The 24,563-nt window shown below is 44.0% G+C and overlaps 1 protein-coding gene across 1 annotated transcript; it reads left to right on the forward strand.

Annotated features, from left to right (window-relative positions):
- Positions 1-5,789: 5,789 nt before the first annotated feature.
- LOC135920320 (serine/threonine-protein phosphatase 5-like) lies at positions 5,790-24,535 on the forward strand. Its single transcript, XM_065454530.1, has 13 exons — positions 5,790-5,965; positions 6,082-6,251; positions 6,989-7,060; positions 7,132-7,279; positions 10,108-10,229; positions 18,082-18,147; positions 18,212-18,310; positions 18,489-18,594; positions 18,676-18,736; positions 21,121-21,202; positions 22,403-22,710; positions 23,299-23,380; positions 24,210-24,535. The coding sequence occupies exons 1-13, from the start codon at positions 5,827-5,829 to the stop codon at positions 24,261-24,263; spliced, it is 1,509 nt and encodes a 502-aa protein (XP_065310602.1). The 5' UTR covers positions 5,790-5,826; the 3' UTR covers positions 24,264-24,535.
- The last annotated feature ends 28 nt before the right edge of the window (positions 24,536-24,563 follow it).

Raw genomic sequence — 24,563 nt, forward strand, 5'->3', positions numbered from 1 at the left:
GACAAAGGGAAGTAGGGAGAGGTAGGAGAGAGTGAAAGGGTGATTATCGCCGGCGACTCAAACCTGGCTATGAGCCCAGAAGCAATTGTGGAGAGGGTGATAGGCGATAGAAGAGTGGCGTTAGGGATATTTCCAGGGCGGACACTGGGTTCTGTCATGGAGCGATGACGGCATAAACAGGAAAGGGACAGGACTAGCCCAGCGCTTGGCGAAGGGGCTAGACGACTTGCGAGAGCTATCCCCTCAGATGCAGATCGTGATGTGCACGGTGCCGGAGGTGACTGTACGTGACAGTCACGCACAAAGAGCCGTAGTGGCTGCTAATGAGGCGATATGGAAAATTAGCCGCGAGAAAGGCTTCGAGGTTGTCGAAGTAAACAGAGAAGTGAGGTGTGGTGGTTTTAAACGAGACGGGATCCACTTCTATTACAGGCTGGCACGAGAAGTGGGCTGGCGACTTGGTGGTCGCGCTGTTGCTTTTTTAGGGGGCCCACGGGCGCTCAGAAGGCCAGAGTAGGTAGTAATGAAGAAGGTCCCCTAAAGGAACCTCAGAAGAGCATCGCCGTCGATAACAGAAAAAGGAGGAAAGCAAGAAAGGGAGCTCACCATGTAATAGGCTACATATAAACATGCAGGGCGGCAGAAGAAAGGAAAAGTGGGCAGAGATTGAGGAGCAGTTAAATAGAAAACAAATAGGGGTGTATGCGGTTACAGAAACGCACCTTAGAGACTCGAAAGAGCCGCGAGGGATTCATAATTATGTTTGGGAAAGGTGCGACAGAACTAAGTCGGAAAGAAAGGGAGGGGGAGTCGGAATGCTCATCCATCTGGGAGCCAAATGGAAAAGAGTAAATTCAAAATGTCAAGAGCATCTTTGGTTATCAGGTACAATGAGTGGGAAAGAAACTTGGCTGGGCGTTACGTATCTGTGGACCGGAAATAATTGCACAGAAAAGAATAAAGAGTTAGTGGAATGCATTAGCGCTGATATTAAGAGTTTCGGGAATGGTGCTGAAATTATCCTATTAGGTGACATGAATGTCCACCGACAGGATTTAGATGGCTATACCGACAACAACAGGAAGTCAATGCTAGACCTTTGTGAGCAACATAACCTCGTTATCACGAATACAGGGCCTAAGTGTGAAGGGCAGATCACGTGGGAAGGGAGAAACCGGCAATCACCATTGATTACTGTCTGATGACAGAAGGAATTCATGATAAGTTGAGAGAAATGGCCATTGATGAGGAAGGGTATAGCAACATAGGGAGTGACCATAAGTGCATCATTTTGAATATAGGACATGTAGTTGGGAAAGAGAGGAAGGAGTGCTAAATGGCGAGTCCAAATGCGAACGTTGAACAAACAACAAACATATTCACTAGAGTCGTGGAAGAACTTGGCAAATGGCCAAAGAAAGAGTGGGAATATAGTGAGCTTCTGAGTGTAATAACGACGGGAATACGGAAAGAGAAACAACATATTCGTTGGAAAGGAAACAGAAACCGAAAAGGTGGTGGAACAGGGAGACACGAGAAGCGATCGCCGAACGAGAGAAAGCATCTCGAGAGCACAGGCAGGCAAAGAAGGCGCAGTTGCCGCAGGATGAAGTAAACAGTAAATGGGAAACATACCGGGGGAAAAAGTCTATGGTTCAAATACTGGTGCAAGCAAAATTAAAAGGTGAAAGTGAACGTTGGTTGTCAGAAATACGTGAGAAAGAGAAGGCCGCATCTAGAATATTTTGGAACCACATAAAATTATTAGGCAGGAAGTCAACAACAATACATCAACATATCCTAGACGAAGATGAAAACAGACTGGAAAGAGAAGCGGCAATAAATTACATCCGAAAAATAACAGCCGAATCTTTCCAAGGCAATGACGAGGTTGTATTTGAAGAAAAAAAAGAGAGCATGAAAGAGACCCAGGTGGATAAGGAGCTGGTGCTGACAAATTTCAACTGGAAGAAAGCCGAAGAGAAAATTCCTATGCGCACAGCCACAGCGCTAGACGAGGTTCCCGTTAGGCTGATTAATGAACTAGGACCAAAAAGTAAGGAAGCTCTGGTGAAAGCAGTGGAAGAAACTTTAAAAGATAGACAAATACCAGACAGTTGGCGACAAAGTAGAATGAATTTAATTTATAAAGGTAAGTGGGAGAAAGATAGAATTCGCTCGTTGACCATTACATCGGTAATATACAGGCTAGCAATGCAGGCAATCAAATTAAAGCTGCAAGCATGGGCAGAGAATAAAGGCATATTGGGAGAACTTCAGATTGGCTTCAGAATAGGTAGGCGTTTGGATCATAACTTATTTGTTCTTACTCAGTATATTGAAATATTAAGAGTAGAAAGCAGACCGTTATATGTCGCCTTTTTAGACATTACAGGAGCGTATTACAACGTAAACCGCAACATTGTGTGGGATATTCTGGAAGGGGAGGCCTTAGGAGACGATTGTCTACAGCTTTAGAGAGATTTACCAAGAAAATACCGTTGGCGTTGAATGGGAAGGGATGAGGAGCGAGCAGAAAGTTTATATAAAAAAGGGGCTGAGGAAGGGGTGCCCGTTATCCCCACTGCTGTTTGTGATGTACATGGTAAGGATGGAAAGGGCGCTCGAAGGAAGTAATATCGGATTTAATCTCTCATACAGAGAGGCGGGTACAGTAGTAGAGCAGCAGCTTCCAGATTTTATTCGGACGACATTGTGTTGCTAGCTAACAAGCAAAGTGATTTGCAACGTCTGGCTAATATCTGTGGACAAGAAGGCAAGAATTTAGGTTTGAAATTTAGCGTTAGAAAATCAGGGGTTATGGTATTCAAAGAAAACAGTGAATAGACAGTAGCAATACAGGGCCAGGAAATACCTCGGGTAAGAGAATATAACTACCTTGGCATATGGATAAACGAAGGCAATAGATATATGGAAACACAGGAAAAAACAATAACAGTGAACGGGAAGAGAAATGCAGTCATAATAAAGCACAGAGTGCTATGGGGATACAATAGGTACGAGGTGCTACGGGGTATGTGGAAAGGTGTAATGGTTCCAGGACTTACTTTTGGAAATGCGGTTGTTTGCTTGAAATCAGGGGTACAATCAGAACTCGATGGAAACCAAAGGTCAGTGGGACGCCTCGCATTGGGCGCTCACGGGAAGACTACAAATGAAGCTGTGCACGGTGATACGGGCTGGAGTAGTTTAAAAGGGAGGGATGCTCGCAGTAAAATTGATTATGAAGAATGACTGAGGAATATGGAAGAAAGTAAATGGGCTGGGAGAGTGATGAGGTATCTGTACAGGAAAAACATTGATTCACAGTGGAGGAAAAGAACCAGGAAGCTTACCAACCGGGTGGGCCTGTAGGGTGGGCAACACAGCAACAAAGAACGTCAAGCGGAAAGTCAGAAAGGCTGAAATTATATCATGGGTGGCCGCAATGGAAAAGGAACCTGAAATGAGTAACTACTTTAGAGGAAAAAACGAAATCAGGAAGGAAACAATTTATGATAACTCAAAGGGAAGCTCATTATTTTTCGAAGCGAGATCGGGATGCCTTAGAACACGCACCTATAGAGCGTGATATAAGAAGGAAGAAGAAGTATGTGCTTGGCTCCGGTAAAGCTAGGGAAACGACGGAGCATATTTTATTAGAATGTGAAGACGTCTATCCAGCGGTCAATTTAGGCACCACTGGCCTCCTTGAAGCCCTTGGGTTCAGCAAGAGCAGGGGAAAAGTAAACATGTCCGCAATAGAGATTAGTAAGAGGCGATTGGAAGGTGGAAGAAAAGTAGGGAGACGACAAAAAACGGAGACGTACAAAAGCAATGTTCGCAATAGGGAGTCAGAAAATTTGTTTGTGGGAATTCATAGTGGCTTTTTTTTTTCTTTTTTAACCTAGGTAGGACATTAAGCAGTATAATAGCAAGAGCTTTGTGGCGCAACCCACCACCCCATTCCGAAGGGGACGCTCATAACATTTATACATCCATCTAGTGTCCCTGTATGTGCTCGGCAGCATATGCAGGTACACTAACACTATTATAATGAAATGTGGCCATAATGAAACACAGAGCGCTTTGAGGATACGATAGGTACAAGGTGCTCCGGAGTATGTGGAAAGGTGTAATGGTTCCAAGACTGAAAGTGCGGTTGTTTGCTTGAAATCAGGGGTGCAATCAGGACTCGATGGCAAGCAAAGGTCAGTGGGACGCCTCGCATTGGGGCAGTCATGGGAAGACTACAAATGAAGCTGTGTAGGGTGATATGGACTGGACAGGTTTTGAAGGCAGGGAAGCGCAGAGTAAAACCGATCATGAAGAACGACTGAGGAATATAGAATAACGTAAATGGGCTGAAGTGAAACCCTTGCTTGGGCTAGTTGGTTCATGCTTGAATGTGCCAAGAGCAGGGCGCCCTGCTCTTTGCGCCCTGCTGATCTTTGCGTTCTGCTCTTCACACATAAATGGGCTGCGAGAGTGTTGAGGTATCTGTACAGAAAAGCATTGATTCACAGGGGAGGAAAAGAACTATGACGCTTACCATCAAATATACGACCTGTATGGTAAGCAACATGGCGACAAAAAAATGTCAAGCGGAAAGGCAGAGAGGCTGAAATAATCTCATGACTGGCGGCAATGGAAAAAAGAAAACCTGCTATGTGTAACTACTTTAGAGGTAAAAACGAAATCAGGAAAGAAACGATTTATGATAACTCAAAGGGAAGCTCATTACTTTTCGAAGCGAGATATCGGGATGCCCTAGAACACGCACCTATAAAGCCAGATATAAGAAGAAAGAAGAAGCATGTGCCTGCTGCGACAAAGCTAGGGAAACGAGGTAGCATTATTACAATGTGAAAACATCTGCCCACTGGTCAATTTAGGCACCACTGGCCTCCTTGAAGCCCTTGGGTTCAGCGAGAGCAGTGGAAATGTAAACACGTCCGTAATAGAGATTAGTAAGAGGCGATTGGAAGATTGTTGGATGAAAAGTGGGAAAACAACAAAAAACGGAGACGTAAAAAAGCAAAGTTCGCAATAGGAGGTCAGAAAATGTGATTGTAAGAGTTCATAGCTTTTTTTGTTCTTTTTTAACTTGGGTAGGACATTAGGCATTATAATAGCAAGAGCTTGGTGGCGCAACCCACCGGCCCCTTCCAAAGGGGACGCTCATAACATCCATCCACTTATCTATCCATCCATAATTCCCGCCGGTCATAACATAGCCGTAGTTTCGTATTAAAACATTGAAACAAAACGATCTATGCAATTAGTGTTCCTCTCAACGCGTGCACGCATGTTATGGGCGTAGAATTATGCAAACGACTAGGTTATGGTACAGTGGTTATGTTTCTATGCTCTTAAATATTGGAATCGCTTGCCCCAAAATAAAGAACACAGAAACTGGGTTCTGTGTTTGAACACAGCGGCCATGACGTGTTGTAAGCCTTCAAAGGTTTGTAAATGCCCACGATGAGGGCAGCTTATGGTGGTAGACTCCTTTCATAATTTTTGGTTCTTCCAAAGGCGCAATAGCCGCAAAGCGCAAATGGGTCATCCCGGGGAATTATTCCCGAGTGTGCCACAGCCAACGCTGCTAGATTCATTTTTGCAGAATCATGCAGTAACACAAAGCATGTACATTTTCTTTTCTTCTCTGATGTTTTGTCTCAAGCTTGTTCTTATAAATAAAACGTTTGCACAAACAAAAGTGAAAGGTCGCGGGCATGCATCAGCTTTATTGAGCACCTCGAGATAAATTATTGATCTGAGAATGCGAATGTGCGCCGCGGCCGATGTCAGATTGCGTCGAACATGGCGGCGATATTGGAGGGTTCAGGCGGCTCTGAAACAGACTGTTTACTCCGGAATGAATCGTACGCGCACAAATCTCCACCCGAGAAGGAAGAGCTCGCCGCTAAGTACAAGGAGCAAGCAAACGAGCACTTCAAAAGTAAGTGTTACTCCCGTCGAAGGCATCTCGGACGAGCACATGGACGTGCCGGCACCTGCGGCGTGCGCTGCCCGCGATCCTGCTCGTCCTCCAACACTTGTGGTTTGCATTCGCAGAGCAGGAGTTCAACGCCGCCATCGAGCTCTACTCCAAAGCGATCGAGGCGGACCCCTACAAGGCGGTCTACTATGGGAACCGCAGCTTCGCTTACCTCAAGACGGAGTGCTTCGGATACGCGCTCAAGGATGCTTCCAAGGCGATCGAGCTCGACAGGACTTACGTGAAGGTGCGGCTGTGTTCCCGAACCTTGTGCAGCTAGCAACACCGTGCGAGAGTGAAATTATGTATCTGCTCACCGGTAGTACAACCGAGCCTAACCGGGGTGCAACCAGAGTGCTTGCGAAACTGTTGGTTCACATGATTTGAATTTGCAATGCGCTTGCCATGATGCCTCCATGGTAGCTTTGCGTTTGCCAACCGCTTGTCGCATGGTTGTGCGCGGCGTCAGTGGTTTTTGTCGCCGGTGCACGCAGTGTTAACAAAACGGTAGCGCTCGTTGACAGTGGTCGGGCCAACATGCTTGCTGTATGCGCACTTTTGCGAGTTTTGTCCTATTCGTGCAGCAATTAAATTATTGCGTAGCTCGCAACCTCGCGGCTAGCTTGTACTGCCGGCAAGTAGATTCTGCCTTTGCTGAAAGCCCTAGTCACAAAGACAAATTTAAGACTCCTCAGTTTTGTTTCTTTTTGCCTTCTGTCATTCAGCACTGTTTTGAATGCTGTTCATCCTCCGGCCCACTGTTTCTGGTCGAACAGTACAAACAGCAGTATGGCAGTTACCGTGAACATGATAGCGCAAAGTCAGTGCATGTTTCGTGTCTGCATGCTAGTATGCCCCTGTGTGCCGCCTGAGCAGCGCAACTTGCACCATCAAGATAGTTCTGAAATAATGTGTGTAGGTTACATGGTAATTTATTGCTCATCAGCTGTACTAACAACGGTGACCACATCTTGGGGCCCGCAGGGTTACTACAGGCGAGCAGCTGCATACATGTCACTAGGGAAGTTCAAGCAAGCGCTCAAGGACTTCGAGGCGGTGAGTGGTGCCTGGAACGATCTGGCTGGCCAAATAAGTCCAACAGTGCACATAGAATCTGTTTGCTGCAGGTAACAAAAGCACGGCCGAGCGACCGCGATGCAAGTGCAAAGTACAGTGAGTGCCTCAAGGTGGTTCGGCGCATGGCTTTCGAGCGGGCCATCGCCGTGGACGACTCCAAGAAATCAGTCGCAGACAGCATTGACATTGAAGCTATGTGTAAGGCAAGAGTGATCAGTTGGTGGGTAGTGTGAGCTGCCAAGATTCGGTAGTTCTTTGCACTGGCTTTTTGACTGTCATGTGCACTAGACTCACCTGCATAATGGCGCTTTATACTGATATTCACTGAAGCTTCTTTTCTTTTTGTCTCGCTTTCCAAGTTCTGGGGTACAGTAGTCTTGTTCTCACCAACAACTGCTCTACTTGAGAGTTTTCTGTTAAACTAGTTGGCACATGATTCTAAAAAACAAACAAAAGGAAACAGTCCAAGGAATGAGACAAGTGAAGTGCACAGGCAACAGCGCTCATGAACATTATCCCATAATCTTGTTCGCATTTGTTTAAGCTAGGAAACAAAACATAAACGCCTTGGTGAATTGTAGCGCAGATATACATAACAACAGCAAAGACGAGGCGACAGACGAGTGCTAACTTCCAACAAAAGGCTTTATTTTCGGTGATCCATGTTTATAGCTGTCACTTATCCCATTGCACATGTGCATTTCACACTATTAGGAAGGTTAGTGCCTTATCTGACAAGTGCACAGATTGTGTGCTGACACATCCATAGCCAAGTCGCGAAATCATTTCAGCCTCAATTATTTCACCTGTTAGGTGATTACTGCTTCTGCTGACAACAGTACGTTGAGCAAACAACAGTTCACAGCCACACGAACTGCAGTGACATGTTAGCCAACTGTCACGTACGCTTGACATTGTTTGAGTGTTCCCTTAGCCAGTCATTGATGTAGCGTCCCGTTTGACCTATGTACTGTTTACCACACGAAACAGGGATACAATAAGCCACATTGCTAGCACAGGTGATGAACGGATTTTTGTGCTTTTTATATTATTATGGGACAGCTTATATATGTAGGTTATGACAGTCGCTTCTTTGTGTCTCTCAGATGAAGTGACCACTTGACAAACACGCAGCACGCATACCTTTCTGAGCAGAGATAAGAATGGGACAAAAATGAAAAAGCATTGCGAGCATGAGAGAAAGGTGTTAATGCTTGAAAATGCGGAACAAACTCCTAGTGATGTAAATAATCCTGGTGACAGCTTGTCAAAAGCAGTGGATGATTTATAATAAGATTTACTGTCATCTCGTCAGCAAAGAAAAGGCAGTTTGCACAACTCTTGACATTGTTTGCAGCAGTGAAAGAAAAAATTTGTCATACATCTTGGGGAAGCTAAAAACAAAACTCATACAGGTTTCTCAGAAATAACGCTTTGCAATTGAAGAGCGATTAGTCATGGTCCGATCAAACTCAAGGCCATCGCCTTTGTGGGAGCAGTCTCTCTGCTATCTTAGCTATCCAGGAGGTTTGTAGACCACAGAGTGAGGTCAAGTTCATGGATGCTGAATGTAACAAATGAGTTTTGCATAAATCTGTAAGGTGGAGGAAGTTTCCTATAAGGGAAAAATTGTCATCCACCTGAAGAGTAGCACGAAACCTCTTTCTGAGAAACTTGTATGGGTTTCCTTCTTATATTTGCAGGGGTATGACACCTACTCTGTGTATTTCTTGCTCCACTGCATCTAAACATACTGTATACTGCTTGTAATGCTTGTGTACTGCTTGTAATGCTGTTTTACTTGTGATATAGTTGCAGACATACAACCTTTGTGTAATGACTGAATGTCCTGCCCCCTTCTATTTTTTATTTCTTTTGTCTTACTTATGTTGTGCTGCCCATGTAAGCTATGGATGTACCAGTATTTTTTTACTTCAAACAATTTTTCATACAATGCAATTTAGTCTGTTCGGCCAAATTACTTGAAAAGGCTAACATTATTGGTCTGACAAATTGCATTGTGCAGGTGGCTAACTGATTAGATCCACTGGTAGCCATTAAAGCAAAACTTCCTTTGCAAACCTTCGACTTCCCTGACCGTAGCTGCTGGGTGCTGCTGCAGTCTTGCCAAATAGGCCATACTTTAAAAAAAAAATTTATTGCGTACCCGATGTTGGGATTGAACCTTCGTCTCTCAGCACGGCATGCTGGTTCTCTAAACATTAGGCCACAATCTCTCGTATTCTTGTATCGGATGCACGAGAGAACCTGTACGCGCACAGGTGCTCTTGCAGTTTTTTTTTTTTTTTCAGTGATGCAGGAATGAAATGGGCAAACTTATAGCACTTGATTAACCACTTCACATAAATTCCAGAATGTGTATAGGATCTGCATAACTTCTTCCATTATTCAGCATGTTTCAAATGTGAAATTGAAGCTGAGCAGTAGTGAAGTAATGTTTGCTTAGCAGTACTCTGAATGCTAGTGCCATTTTCCAGATATCCGTCCCCAACATCTACGAAATAAAGCATTGGTAATCCAGTTAATGTTATCCTGAACTGCTTTGCACATGCTGTTAGAACACCAATGTACTCTGTAGCACACTTTAAGGCAGAATAGCTCTAAAGTAGTGTTACTCTTAACACCATTCTTGCTATGCAAACTTCACTACAGCTCGACCTCAATTTCACAGTTGAAACTTATGATGTGACCTGAAGGGAATAATGAGAAAAGCATTTATTGAATCATTTTAATTATCTACCTGAACGTTGCATTTTCTTATACAGATATTTCAAACTATTCCAGAGTGCACCTTAAAACATTGAACAGCACTACTTGTCTTGGCCAGCCTTCGAAAAACTTTTTTTCGAACTTTAAAGGTATATATATATGTATATATACTCGGTTGTATTCTGTTGGCTGGGCTCTTTGTCCCAGGCTTAGTGTGTAGCTGCGTTCTCCCAGACTTTATGGTTTTGCATGATGCTTACTTGCCTACAGAGTGACTATAATTGACGTACATGCAGGCATTGAGGATGACTACAAGGGACCCCAGCTGCAGGATGGCCGGGTGACACTGGAGTTCATGAAAGAGCTCATGGAAACCTTCAAGGCGGGACGCAAGCTGCATCGAAAATATGCCTACAAGGCAAGTGTGCCTCACTTTTAATGGGATAGACTGGCTAGTCGATGCATATGGTGGGAGCACTACTGTGACAGCATGCCACAAAAGCACGAGCACAACAAGAACAGTCTCATTACGAAATGTACTGTGTGTTGCATAAATAGGAGCACCAGTTGTACCTGACACTCCCAGCTGAACTGCTTGCTAAATTTTGCTCAAATTTGGCTTAGCCATTGCATCTTGCTGTGGGTTAAGCTTAATACAGTACCATGTCTATGAGCATTACTTGCTTGTTTCGTTTACAGAAAGCCATGGGGCACAACATTGAAAAAATTGTGTTTCATCGTCAAATTTTAAATTTGCCACCGCTGCAGCGAAAAATGCATTCCACTGTAGCAGTGGCAGGTGCACCACATTTTGTTGCAACAAAATCAAATTTTGAGTGCCGTCGCTGCAGAGTTGAGCTCTCTTGTGAATGAAATGCGCAAACAGTGTGGCAGAGTTTTCCCTGCCACATCTGGTGGGCATTGGAAATGCCACACACTCTTATTTACCCTCCACCTCTCTGGTTTATCATCCACTGCTGCAGGTTTACAGCCAAGCGCTCCGTTTGATCAGTCAAAATCTTCAGTTCTTTCTTTTTCCCAGTCCTTGGGTGTTGACAAAAATCGGGTAGAAAATCAGGTAAAATATTGGGCATCGGCAGGTGCCATCACACTGGAAAAGTGCATGACCAGCAAGACTTTCCCTTGATGTATTGCTGCCATTTTGGTACCATCATAAAGAGGAAAGACCTGAGCTTCAGATAGCCATAGCAGTCTATTTGCTGTGCAGAAATAACAGCAAAACAAGCAAAAAGAAAATAAATCTAAATTTGTTATGCTGCCTTGCAGACAAAGGAAGCACGCAGATTTGTATCGCCGGCAGGCGTTCCGCACACATTTTTGCAGTGACGAGCTGTACATTTCTTTGTCCTGGTGAAGTTTGGCAATTGCTGTAAGATATGTTGCTGGCTCACGTTAGTTTCATTACCGTATTTACTCGCGTAATGAACCCACCTTTTTTCCAGATAAGTTGACATAAATTTGGGGGGAGGGTTCATTACGCGGGGAAAAAAAATTTAGATATTTTTTAGGTCGAAATTTCATGTCACAATGAAGATAGGAAAATCGCAATCCCAACCTTACCTTTATAGTAAAAACACGTACGCGATGAATGTGAATTAAAAATTCATTTTTATTTTCATGCTGCTGGCTGCTTATGGTCTGTCTCACTCGGGCTCGCTATCTGAATCCACGCTTCCACTCATATCGCTTGCGACTTCGTCGGCGTCGTCGTCTTCCCACAGCGCGTCGTCTTCACTGCCGTCGAGGCTGTTGGAGATGCCAGTCTTTTTGAAGCTGCGGACGACCATCTCGCTGGGAATCACACTCCATGCTTCTAGAATCCATCGACAGAGCATGTCGATGGTGGGCCTTCTAATCTTACCTGCGGGAGTCAGGTCGTGGTTTCCCGCGGCCATCCACTCTGTATAGAGCCGGCGCACGTTGTCCTTAAAGGGCTTATTAATGGAAACATCAAGGGGCTGCAGCACTGATGTCAAGCCACCTGGGATGATAGCGAGGTCCGTGCGTAACTCGCTCATTCGGCAGCGGACATTTTTTTCCAGATGGCCGCGGAAGCTGTCCATAACAAGCAGCGATGGCAGGAGAAGAGCCCCGGGCCGCCGTCCCCAGACTGTTTTCAGCCAGTCGGACACCAGCTCAGCCGACATCCACCCTTTCTCCTGGGCGCGAATGTGGATACCGGCAGGAAGAGTTCCCTTTGGCAGAGTCTTTCTTTTGAAGACGACGAACGGCGGCAGCTTCCTGCCGTCCGCTGTTACAGCTAACATCACGGTGCACCGCTGCTTCTCGGCGCCCGTCGTCTTAACCTGCACACTTTTCGCACCTTTCATATCGACAGTGCTGTTTCTTGGCATGTCAAAGTTTATAGGCGTCTGGTCCGCGTTCCCGATTTGCGACAGCAGGAACTTTTTGTCCTCACGGATCCGAATGACAAAGCGGTGGAAATCACGCACTTTGTCCCCACAGTCTGCCGGCAGCCGCTGGCATAACGTAGTACGCCTTCTGAGGCACAACACGTTCCGGCGCATGAAACGAGTCGTCCAACCACTGCTCGCCTTAAATTCACTCGCGGCAATGCCGTGACTTCTTGCAGTGGCCCGCGCGTGATTCTGTATCAGCTCGTGGGATACGGCACATCCTTCGTTGCGGAGCCTCTTCACATAGCTCAGAACTTCTTCCTCGACGCGAGGAAACTTGCCCTGCTTCGGCCCGCGAAAGGCCCGGCGATCTTTCTTCGTCGCTCTGAGTTCCTCTTGTTGATTCCTCCAGTAGCGCACACGCACGGGGTCTACACTAAAATGCCGTCCAGCCGCGCGATTGCCATGCTCCAAAGCATGCTCCACGACTTTGAGCTTAAAACCGGCCGTGTAGCTAGCGTTACGCCCCATCGCACAACGCGCAGAAAATGCACAGCACGCACGAAATAATGCAAAGGTCGTAGCGAAGCACTTAAACAGCAACAAAATAGGACTGGCGAAATGGCGACCGACGCTGTCCAAGTGCGTTGTCTTTACTTCGTTCTGCCGCCGCCGCGCATGCATGGCGCTATAAGCAGAGGTTTGCTTTGCATTTAATAGATGGCACTCGGCAACCTGCATCATCATCATCATCATTGTAAAAAAAAAGAATCTAGAGAAGTTTGACAAATTGGTTCGAGAAATACAAAGAAAATAGCCGAGCGTGGTGGAAACTGCCGTCACCCCATTTCAAAGAGGACGCCCCAGTAAAGCCCTTTGCGCATCCACCAACGAATCATGCAAGGTCAATGAACGATCAACGAAAGCGTGCAGTCGATGCCCGCGTCACCCGCGTTCGCGTCGCCGGTGTTCAGCATCGTTGGCTTCAAATGATGTTTATTTTATCACTGCGCGATCAGACAATTTTATGATCGTCGACAGTCGACAGCGCCGGCCAATTGAGCCGAGATAACGCGAACAAGCTGAACACCGACCCTGCGGGCGGGTGCGCGTTATTTACGCGACGTAAAAAAAAAAAAATTCAATTTTCGACGACAAAAGTGGGGGGTGGGTTCATTACGCGAGTGGGTTCATTACGCGAGTAAATACGGTATTGTGTCCAAGTTGCCAGCATATTCGTATCGGAAAAATACAGAGAGGAAGAGGCTCAGTTGCATGCCTAACCCCTACCCGCCATCTATCGCAGGATGTACACCCCTCAAAAATTTCTGGGGAGAATGCAGATATGGTATTAAAGTGCAACAGCCGCAAAATGGCACCTCTGTATGAAATTTCAGTTGAAATCAGCAAGTTGCTTAGCTGGAAAAGTCAGTACACCTGGCGTTCCTATTTCTGCAAGGCTCACTGAGTAGAAGGATACCATAATGAGGCTGTCTTATTAACGCAATTAATATTCATAAGATACATCAAACACTTTCTGGAGTCTTTCTGTCTGTCTGTTTGACTGTGGATCTAACCGTTTTCCTACTAACTTGGGTCACATGGTAGTCCATGGTCGGATGTGTAGAGCAACAGGTGCTGAGGGAAGTTGGTTCGACACCAGTTGTCGAGGGGGGGGGGGGGTACCAAATGTGCCACTCTTCGGTGATCCTCTTTGACGCCAACTTTGGTCACTGGGTGAGTGCCACTGAATATGTGCTGCTCTTCACTGACGAAATTCTCTAAATTTCTCCAATGCTTCTGCAATTTTCTCCAATATGTTCGGACAATCTTATCGAGTATATGTTCACACATGCACCACAAGTGGACTTCGCGGTGGCACTGCCAGATGGCAGAGCGTGTGCAGAGTGAAGCTGATTACACACCTTATACATGACGCATTTTGGCAGTGGAAATATGGTGTGTCACTTCAGTGCTAATTGCGTTAACGTCGACACTCATTGCAAGATAGGTTCTGGCAGCATTTTGTTCTACTGGTACTGTCCACATTGTTGCTCAACTTATGCTGTCATTCACCTCTGCGTGACAAGGAGTATTGTGCTTTCTTTTTTATTGTTCTCCCTTTTTTCCTGCCTTCACAAGTTCTTGTCAACGCTCCTCTTGACTTGTAATGTGCACAAAGCTTGTGACATCAACCACTTCTCACCATATTGTTGTAGCGGCGGGTGCCGCCCAAGTACACGAACTGCTAGCAACCAAACAATCCCCGGTTTATTGCCACATATAGTCATATATATACACATAGCGACACTGGTGCCTCTGGCGGCAGGTGATCCCCAAATCGGAACCGAAACCACATATACAACATATTCCCTTTCTTATAAAAAAAGACAGCTACATGGGTTAGTGATTTAGTAGTGGTAGTACGTTAGTGCTCTTTTACAGAATTATATTTACAGTAACAACAATGTGCTTGTCTTATGCACTTAATACAAAAATATAAAACAAAAAGGGGGAAACAAGATACAACTCCAGTTATGTCCATATTTCACAACGTCGGCAAACTCAACACTCGTGCAGATTGTGACAGGTTCATGTTCACTGCAAAATGTGTCTTTCTGTACTTAGTGTCCATAGCGGTCTGGAGGTCGTCTATTCCTTGATGGCTGTACCCTACGCTGAGGTCCCGATGCTTTTGAGAAACCACTGGCGGCAGGCGAAGTCTCTTCCGGCTCACAGCCTGTCACTGGTGGCATAGGCGGCTGCGATATTGTATGACGATACTTCAGGCCTTGTGTCGCCTGTGCCCTTGCTATCTTCCGACTTTTTCTCAGTAGCAGTTTGCTCACCGAGCTTGGCGTTGTCCAACGATGGAAGTGGTAATGTATAAAATATGCGCTGACCTTCTACGCCGAGGCTGTGAAGAAGTAGTGCTTTGCGACGATCCAGCGTGCAGTCTGAGGCCCCCGAAGCAAGCAGGTAGTTCTCGAAGATGCGGAACCATTGCGGCCACGCAACAGCAGGTCGACCAGGCACAGGCAGGAACGGGGGCGGCGGCGCGAGTCCAGAAATGCTCATGGCGTCGGAAAGCAAGCGGCGAAAGTCACGCCCCCCCAAAATGGTCCGATCCTCGTCGCCAATGTTGTAGCGGCGGGTGCCGCCCAAGTACACGAACTGCTAGCAACCAAACAATCCCCGGTTTATTGCCACATACAGTCATATATATACACATAGCGACACTGGTGCCTCTGGCGGCAGGTGATCCCCAAATCGGAACCGAAACCACATATACAACACATATATAAAATACATTCTTGGCCATAGATAAAACAGTTGTAGTAAAGTCAACTCTCGTCATAACGAACCCTGATAATCCGACAAAAAATGTCCGTTTTATCGTAAGTCCGTAATATCCGAAATGCCTAACTTACAAAACTTTCGTTGCAATGTCTATCAACTTTATTGCAAAGAGTGATTTGCTAAACATAACAAAAAAAGTCACAGTTTCGCCTGGAAGGAGAAGCATCGATTGCAATAGAAAATTAAGCAAGATAAGCCCAGCAGCAGCAGTGAGCGAATTGACGTTTGTGCTGTGTCTGGCTTCAATGCAAACTAAACGTCGAAAGCACAGCGCATACGAAGCAATCGGCTCTGGGCGCATTTTGTCCACATCGCAGATCGCATTCATTCCAAGATACGGTGGCCGCGCGGTAAGCAGCAGCTGCTGGAGAGCACCTGCCTCTTTTTTTTTTCATTTCATTCACATATAAGTCCTCACATTTGATTTGACAACAGCTTACGAACTAACAAACTACGCCTGTCACTGTATTTGCCACTAAACTGTTACTACCACAACCTCACTCAATAAATGGTTTTAGTTCCATCAAGTTCACATTTCTTGTTTGCTTTTGTGTTTTAAACGCCATGTGGCAGTGGCAAAATAGGGAGGCACAAGTAGAAAAATCATATCTTACTAAAATAATTTTTCATATGTTGCTTGCAAAATTACCTTTCAACATTTGATTTTCATATGTAAAGAAAATCGGGCCGTTTCTTCATCCGGGAGACTGGAAAACGGTTCTAATCAGCACATGGTAGGGACGTCATTTTCCCGTGCATGCTCAACTGATGAAGCTCACAATGACAAGTTTTACCCAGACGGTGAGCTTTCCTGTGCAACAACAAGAGAGCATTGGTGCTGGCTGAGTCGGCATCAGCTCGTTCTCCACTTCCCACCAGTGATAGGGCGAAGGCTGTGCTCCTTGTGCGTGAGAGGATGACAATCAAAGCGTTGTTTCGCTATATTCAGAGCAAACCCTAAAATGCAGCCGAGGCTCTCAACAGCAGGATTTAGCTGCTGCGTGCCAACACAGGATTTGCACTGTTGTGGAAATGGCCACTTATGTAGCCATACCATACATGGTTCAACAAAGGCCACAAAGGCTTTGGGGAGACCTTGCAGGAACTGGGTGTTTTTCTAACTTGGGAGTTGCAGTCGCTTTGAGCAATGAGAGAATCTGTGAAACACAGACAACTGAAGCCAAAACATGCGATTGCGGTGTAGCTAAGAAAGCCCGGCGGGAAGCGGAAGCTCGCAAGCGTTCTGAGGATACCACCTATGCAGCAGGAGAATTTCAAACTTTTACGGTTCTTGAAAAACTAGTCTCAATTCTTGCCAAAATACATGCAAATTTATTATCTGCAATAACTAATAATCATGTTTCGAAAATTTCAACTTCTTTTTTCTCTTTTTCCATTTTATGCTGGTTTTATTACTAGTTCACAAAAAATCTTGTGCTTAATGTGACTTGATCTCAGCTGAATTTTACATTAAGTATGTACATGTTACTCTATGTTGCAGCAATACTGGTCATATGCATTTTAGGAAACCACAATCATCAATGTTTTTGGCAACTGTAGTGAAGATATAAAAATCAAAAAAACGTTTAGTACTAAAATAATTTCTGAGCTTATTTGCAATCATTTGTGTATTAGGAGCAATACATGCTATTTTATAACACACACTCCTAGGCATGGTATCAAGCTTAAACCTTGCTATTAGTCCTTGCTTTTCCCAACTTCCAGAGGCACTGAAAAATAACCAGATGAGATATGTATTCGGAAACTAAAAACATGTTCAAAAATAGGAGAAGCAGCTCTTTATTTTGCATAAGTTCCATCCAATAGCCTTTAATATAGTTGAAGATGGATCTCTGAGGCACATCTCCTTTGCATCCTTTTGACAGTCGTGACTGGCTGTGCACTTCGCTGGTGTGTATTTCACTGCCAGTATAGTATGTCATCACGTTGGCCTTGGCACACCTTGTAGCTTTCAAGTCATTGCACAGTTTCCTTGGTGTGCACTTGCTCTTGTTTTGTTTTTGCTTTCTCCCCTGCTTTGATCCTTGCGATTTGCTCCTGATGCAGTCAAAACTGAATGTAAGGAACACAAATATAATCAATTATCGGGTCTAATGGAGTAAATCGAAAATTATTTTTTGCTGATATCAGCACTCAACGAGTTTAGTATTTTTGTAATGGATATCAGATATTAATATTGGATATAGCAGATGTATTTTTGTGTCAGATACAACTTCCTTAATTAGATTGGCTGTATCTTTGGACTAATACATTTAATGGCTAGGTATTTCTACCGATTTATGCCAACACATACATAAGTATGGATAGGATTAAAAAACAAAAAGCCACTGAAAAAGTAAGGCAGCAAATTCTAAGTTCCCTGCAGTTCATAGAGATGTAGTACTTGGATAAGCTGTACATAGCAGCATGATTTAGCAACTGGGAAGGCTTAATTACCACATTCAAAAACCACCTCAAGGCCCTAAGGGTGTGCATAATGAGTGTGCTGTTCTCGACCTTTTGTCATTGCAGATCCTGGTAGATGCCAAGGCACTGTTCCAGCCCCTTCCCAGCCTCGTAGACATCAACGTGCCACCGGTAATGTGGTTTTATTTATTTGGATCTGTGCACTAGCTTATCGTGACAACTTTAACTGCTGCAGAAGTGCAAGTTTACAGTATGTGGGGACATTCACGGCCAGTTCTTTGACCTCATGAACATCTTTGAGCTGAATGGGCTGCCATCTGAGACTAACCCATATGTATCCTTTGGCTGGTAGTGTAATGAGAGTTTTCTCTAGCTTTAGGCACACATACAGTATATGTGTGTGTATGTGTCTTTTTTCTTTTGGATGTGCGATTTGCTTAATCCTTGACCTGTTCTTTGACCTGTTCTTAATCCTTGACCTGTTCTTGACCTGTTCTTCTTGACCTGACCAGCTGTTCAATGGAGACTTTGTTGATCGGGGCTCATTCTCAGTCGAGTGCATATTCACATTGCTTGGCTTCAAGTTGCTCTATCCAAATCACATGTACATGTCACGAGGTAAGGAAACTGTTAAAATTCATGTGGCTTTAGCAACACTTGTATTGTTGTAAAGCCAGACTGAACTGTTTTCCCCTGCAGGAAACCATGAGAGCCAGACCATGAACCAAATGTATGGTTTTGAAGGGGAGGTCAAGGCCAAGTATCCTTTACAGATCAACACCGTAGTCAAACTCTGGTATAGATTGAGATAATTATTGCATTGTCTTCTAGAAAAATTTGTCAAAGTCCATCAAATAAACGTTCATCTGCATATGAATAATGTAACTTTTTTATACAATTTCATGTTGATGTGAAATGGGAATGCTAGTGAGCATCACTGTCCTGCCATTTTGCATATGTCATATATGTCTAAATTGGCACACATTGCTGGTGGTTCTGCCATCTTGAAAGCTCTGTTACCATTGATTTTGACTCTACAGCTGTGCCATTGTGGCAACTCAGCTGTGCCATTGTGGCAACTCAACTGTGCCATTGTGGCAACTCAGCTGTGCCAACTCATTTATGATGCAGTGATCACACACACTGGCCACGTTGATGTAACTTGTGAAAAGCAGACATCTTGTGCATGATCAAAGTTTGATGCCATAATGAACATGGATATAATGAAATATCTGATATGACGAAGTAAATTAGAAATGCTTTTTGCCAATATCAGCACATAAAAATGCACTTGTAACAAATCCAGAATATAACGAAGGTGTTTTCGTGTCAGGCGCAACTTTGTTATAATGAGGTTTTACTGTGTAGTGAATCTTATTAGTGTTTGTTTACAACTTTCAGTATAGTTTATTGAGAAGGCAAGGTCACTTGTTTTGTGTTTCTGACAGTTGGAATATTAATGTGGCAGGTTTTTGCTGTTTGTGATTATAGTCCCATAGCTACACCTTGGGCTACAAAATGCGCTCTGAGTCACACTAATTCACCTGCTGTTCTACAACTTGGGCTTTGCAACATTTACTGAAATTGGAATCTGGAAGCATCCTTGCATTGTTTTGCCTTTGAAATGTGTTGCAGCTGGATGTTGAACCTGTGATCTTGTTCAAAGTGCCAGAATGCCGTGGCACTGGAGGCATTCTGCTGCAGAGCATTAATTTGGAACTGTGTTCTTTATTTGAAGTTGAAACTACAGTAGAATAAGAATGAAACAATTATGTTCATATGAATTTCAGTGTGCTAGAGTCAGTAGCAGAAGCCAATGTGTGTAAAAGGCAGTTGTAATTCTATGGCTGACCAGTGCTAGTTTCACTTTGTTTTTATCTAAATTTATCTGATAAATATGGCTTGAAACAGGCAGTTCACGAGAGCAGATGATTGGGAAAATTTGTTCAGCATTGCAAACTTTAACCTGCAGGTAGACACAGATGGAAGGAGCACAGATGAGGCACACAGGTCATTTTATATGCATGCCTAATGTCTCACTCTTGCAACAGATGATGCTGTTCAAGGGCTCATTTTCGTACTTTGTTTCACAATATGTTGGCAGTGAAAGCTGGCTTCATCCAATGAAAAGTGTGCAAATGCATTATGTCCCACCATGGTGCAGCATCATCTGCTCTAGAAAAACATGTATAACAGCATGAAACTGCTCTGCCAACAGTAAACTTTACCCTCATCCCAGCCGAAAGTCGGATATATTTGCATCCAAACAACACTTTCTAGCAAAATTCTGAGCCATCAGTTATGTCAGTGCTATGTAAATGTATGGGGCATGAGCTGGCTATGTAGGTGCGTTTTTCTGTTTAAGCTAGCAAAAATTTAGGAAGTATCACCGCTGTTTTCTCACCTTGTCATGTAGCATGAGGCAAGTGAGTAGGGAGCCTTGTGGAGAGCACAGCGGACTTATCATGGTCATTTTCATGTTAAGCGATGGTGTTCATGAAGCACTGTGAATGTCAATCAAAAGTGCTTCCCCATTTTGTGTTAGCTGTTTATAGTACCCAGTAAAGATTTGAGTTGAACCAGCAAACGCTATCAAATGTCGAAACTGCATTTCTGCAAAGTGGGTAGCAGACGACAAAACTAGCATGATGCGGAATTCCTCTGTTGCTATAAATGGGTGCATTCATTAAACCGCTGTATAGCCGACTTCTAATAGTAAATAACCTTTTTTTAATAGTATGAGGAAATTTGTCTATACTGTAGCACAATTTATGCTACTCATATTGCTGAACATGGCACTGGAAATAGAGTCTATATTCTTGCACTAGAAAAGGAAAAGCCTGAATAGCTGGTACAAAAAGAAAGATTTCATAAAGAATGAGATTGTTTAAGATGGACGTCGTGAGACTATATCTAGTAGAAAATTGCCACACAATGAAAATGTATAGTACCATGGAGGTTCAGTTGCAACTAGTACATCCTAGTGCACATAGTATTCCCAAATGCCATGCAGAGTCTCGGAGCCTTGGCCATGCTACCAAGAAATTATGAGGAAGCGTATTGAGTATCCCTTGTGGAAATTCTTCTGAGGACTCTGGGCAGTTATATAAGTATTGCTTTATTGTCCTTAGCCTTGCCTCTCAGATACACACCCAACATGGCTGAGCTATTCACAGAAGTGTTCAACTGGCTTCCCTTGGCTCATCTCATCAATGGACGTGTTCTGGTGCGTGCTGCTTTATGACGTAATAGCTTTGTCTCGCCAAATTTACTGCATACTTTGCCACATGGCTTGCTTCCTCTGCTAGCATGATTGAACCACATGTGATGTTCAATGCATTGTTGGGAACTGCTTTGTAGCGTTAAAACATTTCTTTTGTGTGTGGTTCTTAGAGAAGTCTACATCCATAGTAGGCAATGAACGGTACACATCAAGTGCACAAAATTTATTAATTCATTAGTAATATGAAGCAGTTGATCTTTTCAGGAAGAAATTAATTTTATTTTGTCACATGCTGTGCTGTATATGAAGTGCCACTTTTTGTAAACCCTGATTAAGACAGTTCCACAGGTACAAACTGTTGAAATTAAATACTTGTTCTGTTTACCTTGTAGCATTTCTCCAGATTTTTGCCTTTAAAGGTAGCCTGAAACATTTCTCTCTATACTTATATGGTTATATCATAAGATGCCAACTATATAGTATATTGTGATGCTTGTAACAGTATATATATGTACACACACACACACACACACACACACACACACACACACACACACACACACACACACACACACACACACACACACACACACACACACACACACATATGTGTGTGTGTGTGTGTGTGTGTGTGTGTGTGTGTGTGTGTGTGTGTTCAAGTTTCCTGATAGTATATGTATTTTCCGCCACCTGACTTAAAATAATCTTGGGAAGATATTAAGGAGCTAGGCAGAGCACCTGAACAATATGCATATCATTCCTGGTTTCACTGTTCACTGTAGATGCAATGCTTTCCAGTTGCAAGTGCCAAGTTCATGTTTTATTATTTTGTTCTTGTTGTGCTACAGTCACCTAAAATGTCTTATATTGACACATTTTTGCCTAGCTAAGATGCTTATTCCTTGAACATTTTACGTGATCTTCATCCTGAGTCTCAAGTAAGAACTTAGTGAACCAATACAGGCCTAGCTTCTCCAAAGTGGTCTGTGGACGGCCCAGCGCAGACAGGCTGGTGTTGTCTAAGATTAAAAAGCTTCTTCTATGTAGGATTCATTATATTGCATTTCTGAACAAAAGCCAACCTTGGCACACACGGCAGTTCACTATGGCATCCGATTACAAGTGGTGACGCTCAACCACTCCTTTGTTGCAATTGCTGAGAGCTGCTCCAGTAGTAGTCGCTGTCGTGCTTGGGCTATGCAGGTGATGCATGGAGGCCTGTTCTCTGATGACAATGTGACGCTAGACGATATCCGCAAGACATCCCGTAACAGGCAACCACCAGAGGAAGGCATCATGTGTGAACTTCTGTGGTCGGACCCCCAGCCCCAAGACGGTCGCTCCCCCAGCAAGCGTGGTGTGGGCATTCACTTTGGACCCGATGTGACGCGGCGCTTCCTGCAGCGCAACAACCTAGACTACATTGTGCGTAGCCATGAAGTCAAGGCCGACGGCTACGAGGTTGCCCACCAAGGCAAATGCATCACTGTCTTCTCTGCGCCTAACTACTGGTTAGCACTGAATCCTCAGTTCTCCAATTTGTTCAGATTTTGTTTGGCTATTAAACTTTACGTTTAACAAGAAAAGTAGCTAATGTCAGATGCTGTTCATGTTCAACCCTTCTTAGTTTTCTGCTTGAATAGAAGCATGTGCAGTTGTTTGCTCTTATGTAGCTTGTGCATTGTAGCTTATGTAGCATGACCTATCCTATAGATGATGATTGTTTGTACACACGCCTTGTTTGCTTACGAGATAGTCGTGGGCCTTGTTGTTACGTTGTTATTAGCTGTGGCATATCATTTAAAAAATGTTATTTCATCCAAGCTATTTGTACATGACCACCATTTTGTTATATCCGTTGCCATCATGTCATGGGTGCAGCCACCTCATCAAGCTATCATATGTTGTAGTTTTTTGTGGCTCTTTCCTTTCATGTAAAAGAAAAATAGAAAATTAAAAAGGGGTCATGTGTTAGGATCAGTACATTTTAGCAAAATCATGGCACGTGGAAGCACTACTCAGATTATTGTGTCCATTTTTCTGCCATAATTGCAGCTGACTTCCACTGAAGTATTTTCTTTTTGTGTGTTTCTGTGCAGTGACACTATGGGGAACAAGGGAGCTTTCATCACCATGAACGGCCGCGACCTGAAGCCTAAGTTCACCACATATGAGGCTGTGGTAAGTTCATAGTATCAGTTTGGAGTTTAGAGAGCCTTTATCTACGTGAAAGCTATTGTCATGGTGCCATTACAAGCACATTGTGACCCTTATAAGTGTGTTATTGCTAGCTGAGAGCTATTATGTTTTTAGTGCATATCTGATGGCAGTCAACAATTTTAACAGGCTCTGCCTTATGTACGTTTAACTGTGATTGCTGCATGTGGCAAGTTTCTTAGTGAATCTCATCTCACCTTTGCACATGTTCAGAGCCTCATTTGCTTTCACTCATCACTGGCTACACCAGTAGCACAATATAACAAAATCAGATATCTTTTTAGTTAGTTTTGCCAATGCCAGCATGAAACTTGTAACATAAGTAAACTGGAGTTACAGGTTTGTTTACTTACACCGTTTAATCCTGTTACAACAAATTGCTTAGGACATGCTAGAAGATTTGTTGTACCAAATGTAATAGTATAGGGAATTACCTTATTTCCAGAAATAGGTTTATTTCAACCATTCACTTATTCTGGACAGCAGCACTGAACGGCGCTTGTCTTTTGTTTCCTTGCAATTGAATGTTAGCAATGGAAAGGCATGGAATAGTTAGGTAATCGAGCTGTATGCTACTACGTTCTTACAGTGTCACAGTGTTGAATGAATCAACAAAATGTGGCATAGGTGGCAGAGTTGATACATAGCACGCTTTCTCTTTGCTGTTGTCTTGTCATTACTGCAGGCACACGTTTTAACTGTTGGCAAGCCATGTCACTTCTGGCTTTCTTTTATTATTATTTGGTACAAACATTGAATTTGGTGCATATTGCACTGGTGCACTTACTTGCAGCCTCATCCAAACATCAAGCCCATGGCGTATGCAAGTAGCTTGCTTGCCCTCTGAGGCCTGCAGGCGGTTTACTGTCTTTCCGCTGCTGCTGCCACGGCTGACCAAGATGGTGGCGAGGGTTGGGACCCACTGCACACAAATTCACCCTGCCGATGCTTGGCGCCAGCTGCCAGCAAGTGGCTCCACAAACCTGGAGGCCGCTGGCAGGCCTTACAGCCACACAAATGGGATGGTCGTACCTGCTCCAAGTCATGTCGCAGACGGCCTCCAGCTATGAGTTTGTACTAAAGAACTGCTGTTGAGAATACAGTATGTGCAACAGTTGAGATGCCTGTGCTCATTTTGTGAGGAGTG

Source organism: Dermacentor albipictus, chromosome 10 (assembly GCF_038994185.2).
Source record: "Dermacentor albipictus isolate Rhodes 1998 colony chromosome 10, USDA_Dalb.pri_finalv2, whole genome shotgun sequence".
Classification (NCBI taxonomy): domain Eukaryota; kingdom Metazoa; phylum Arthropoda; class Arachnida; order Ixodida; family Ixodidae; genus Dermacentor; species Dermacentor albipictus.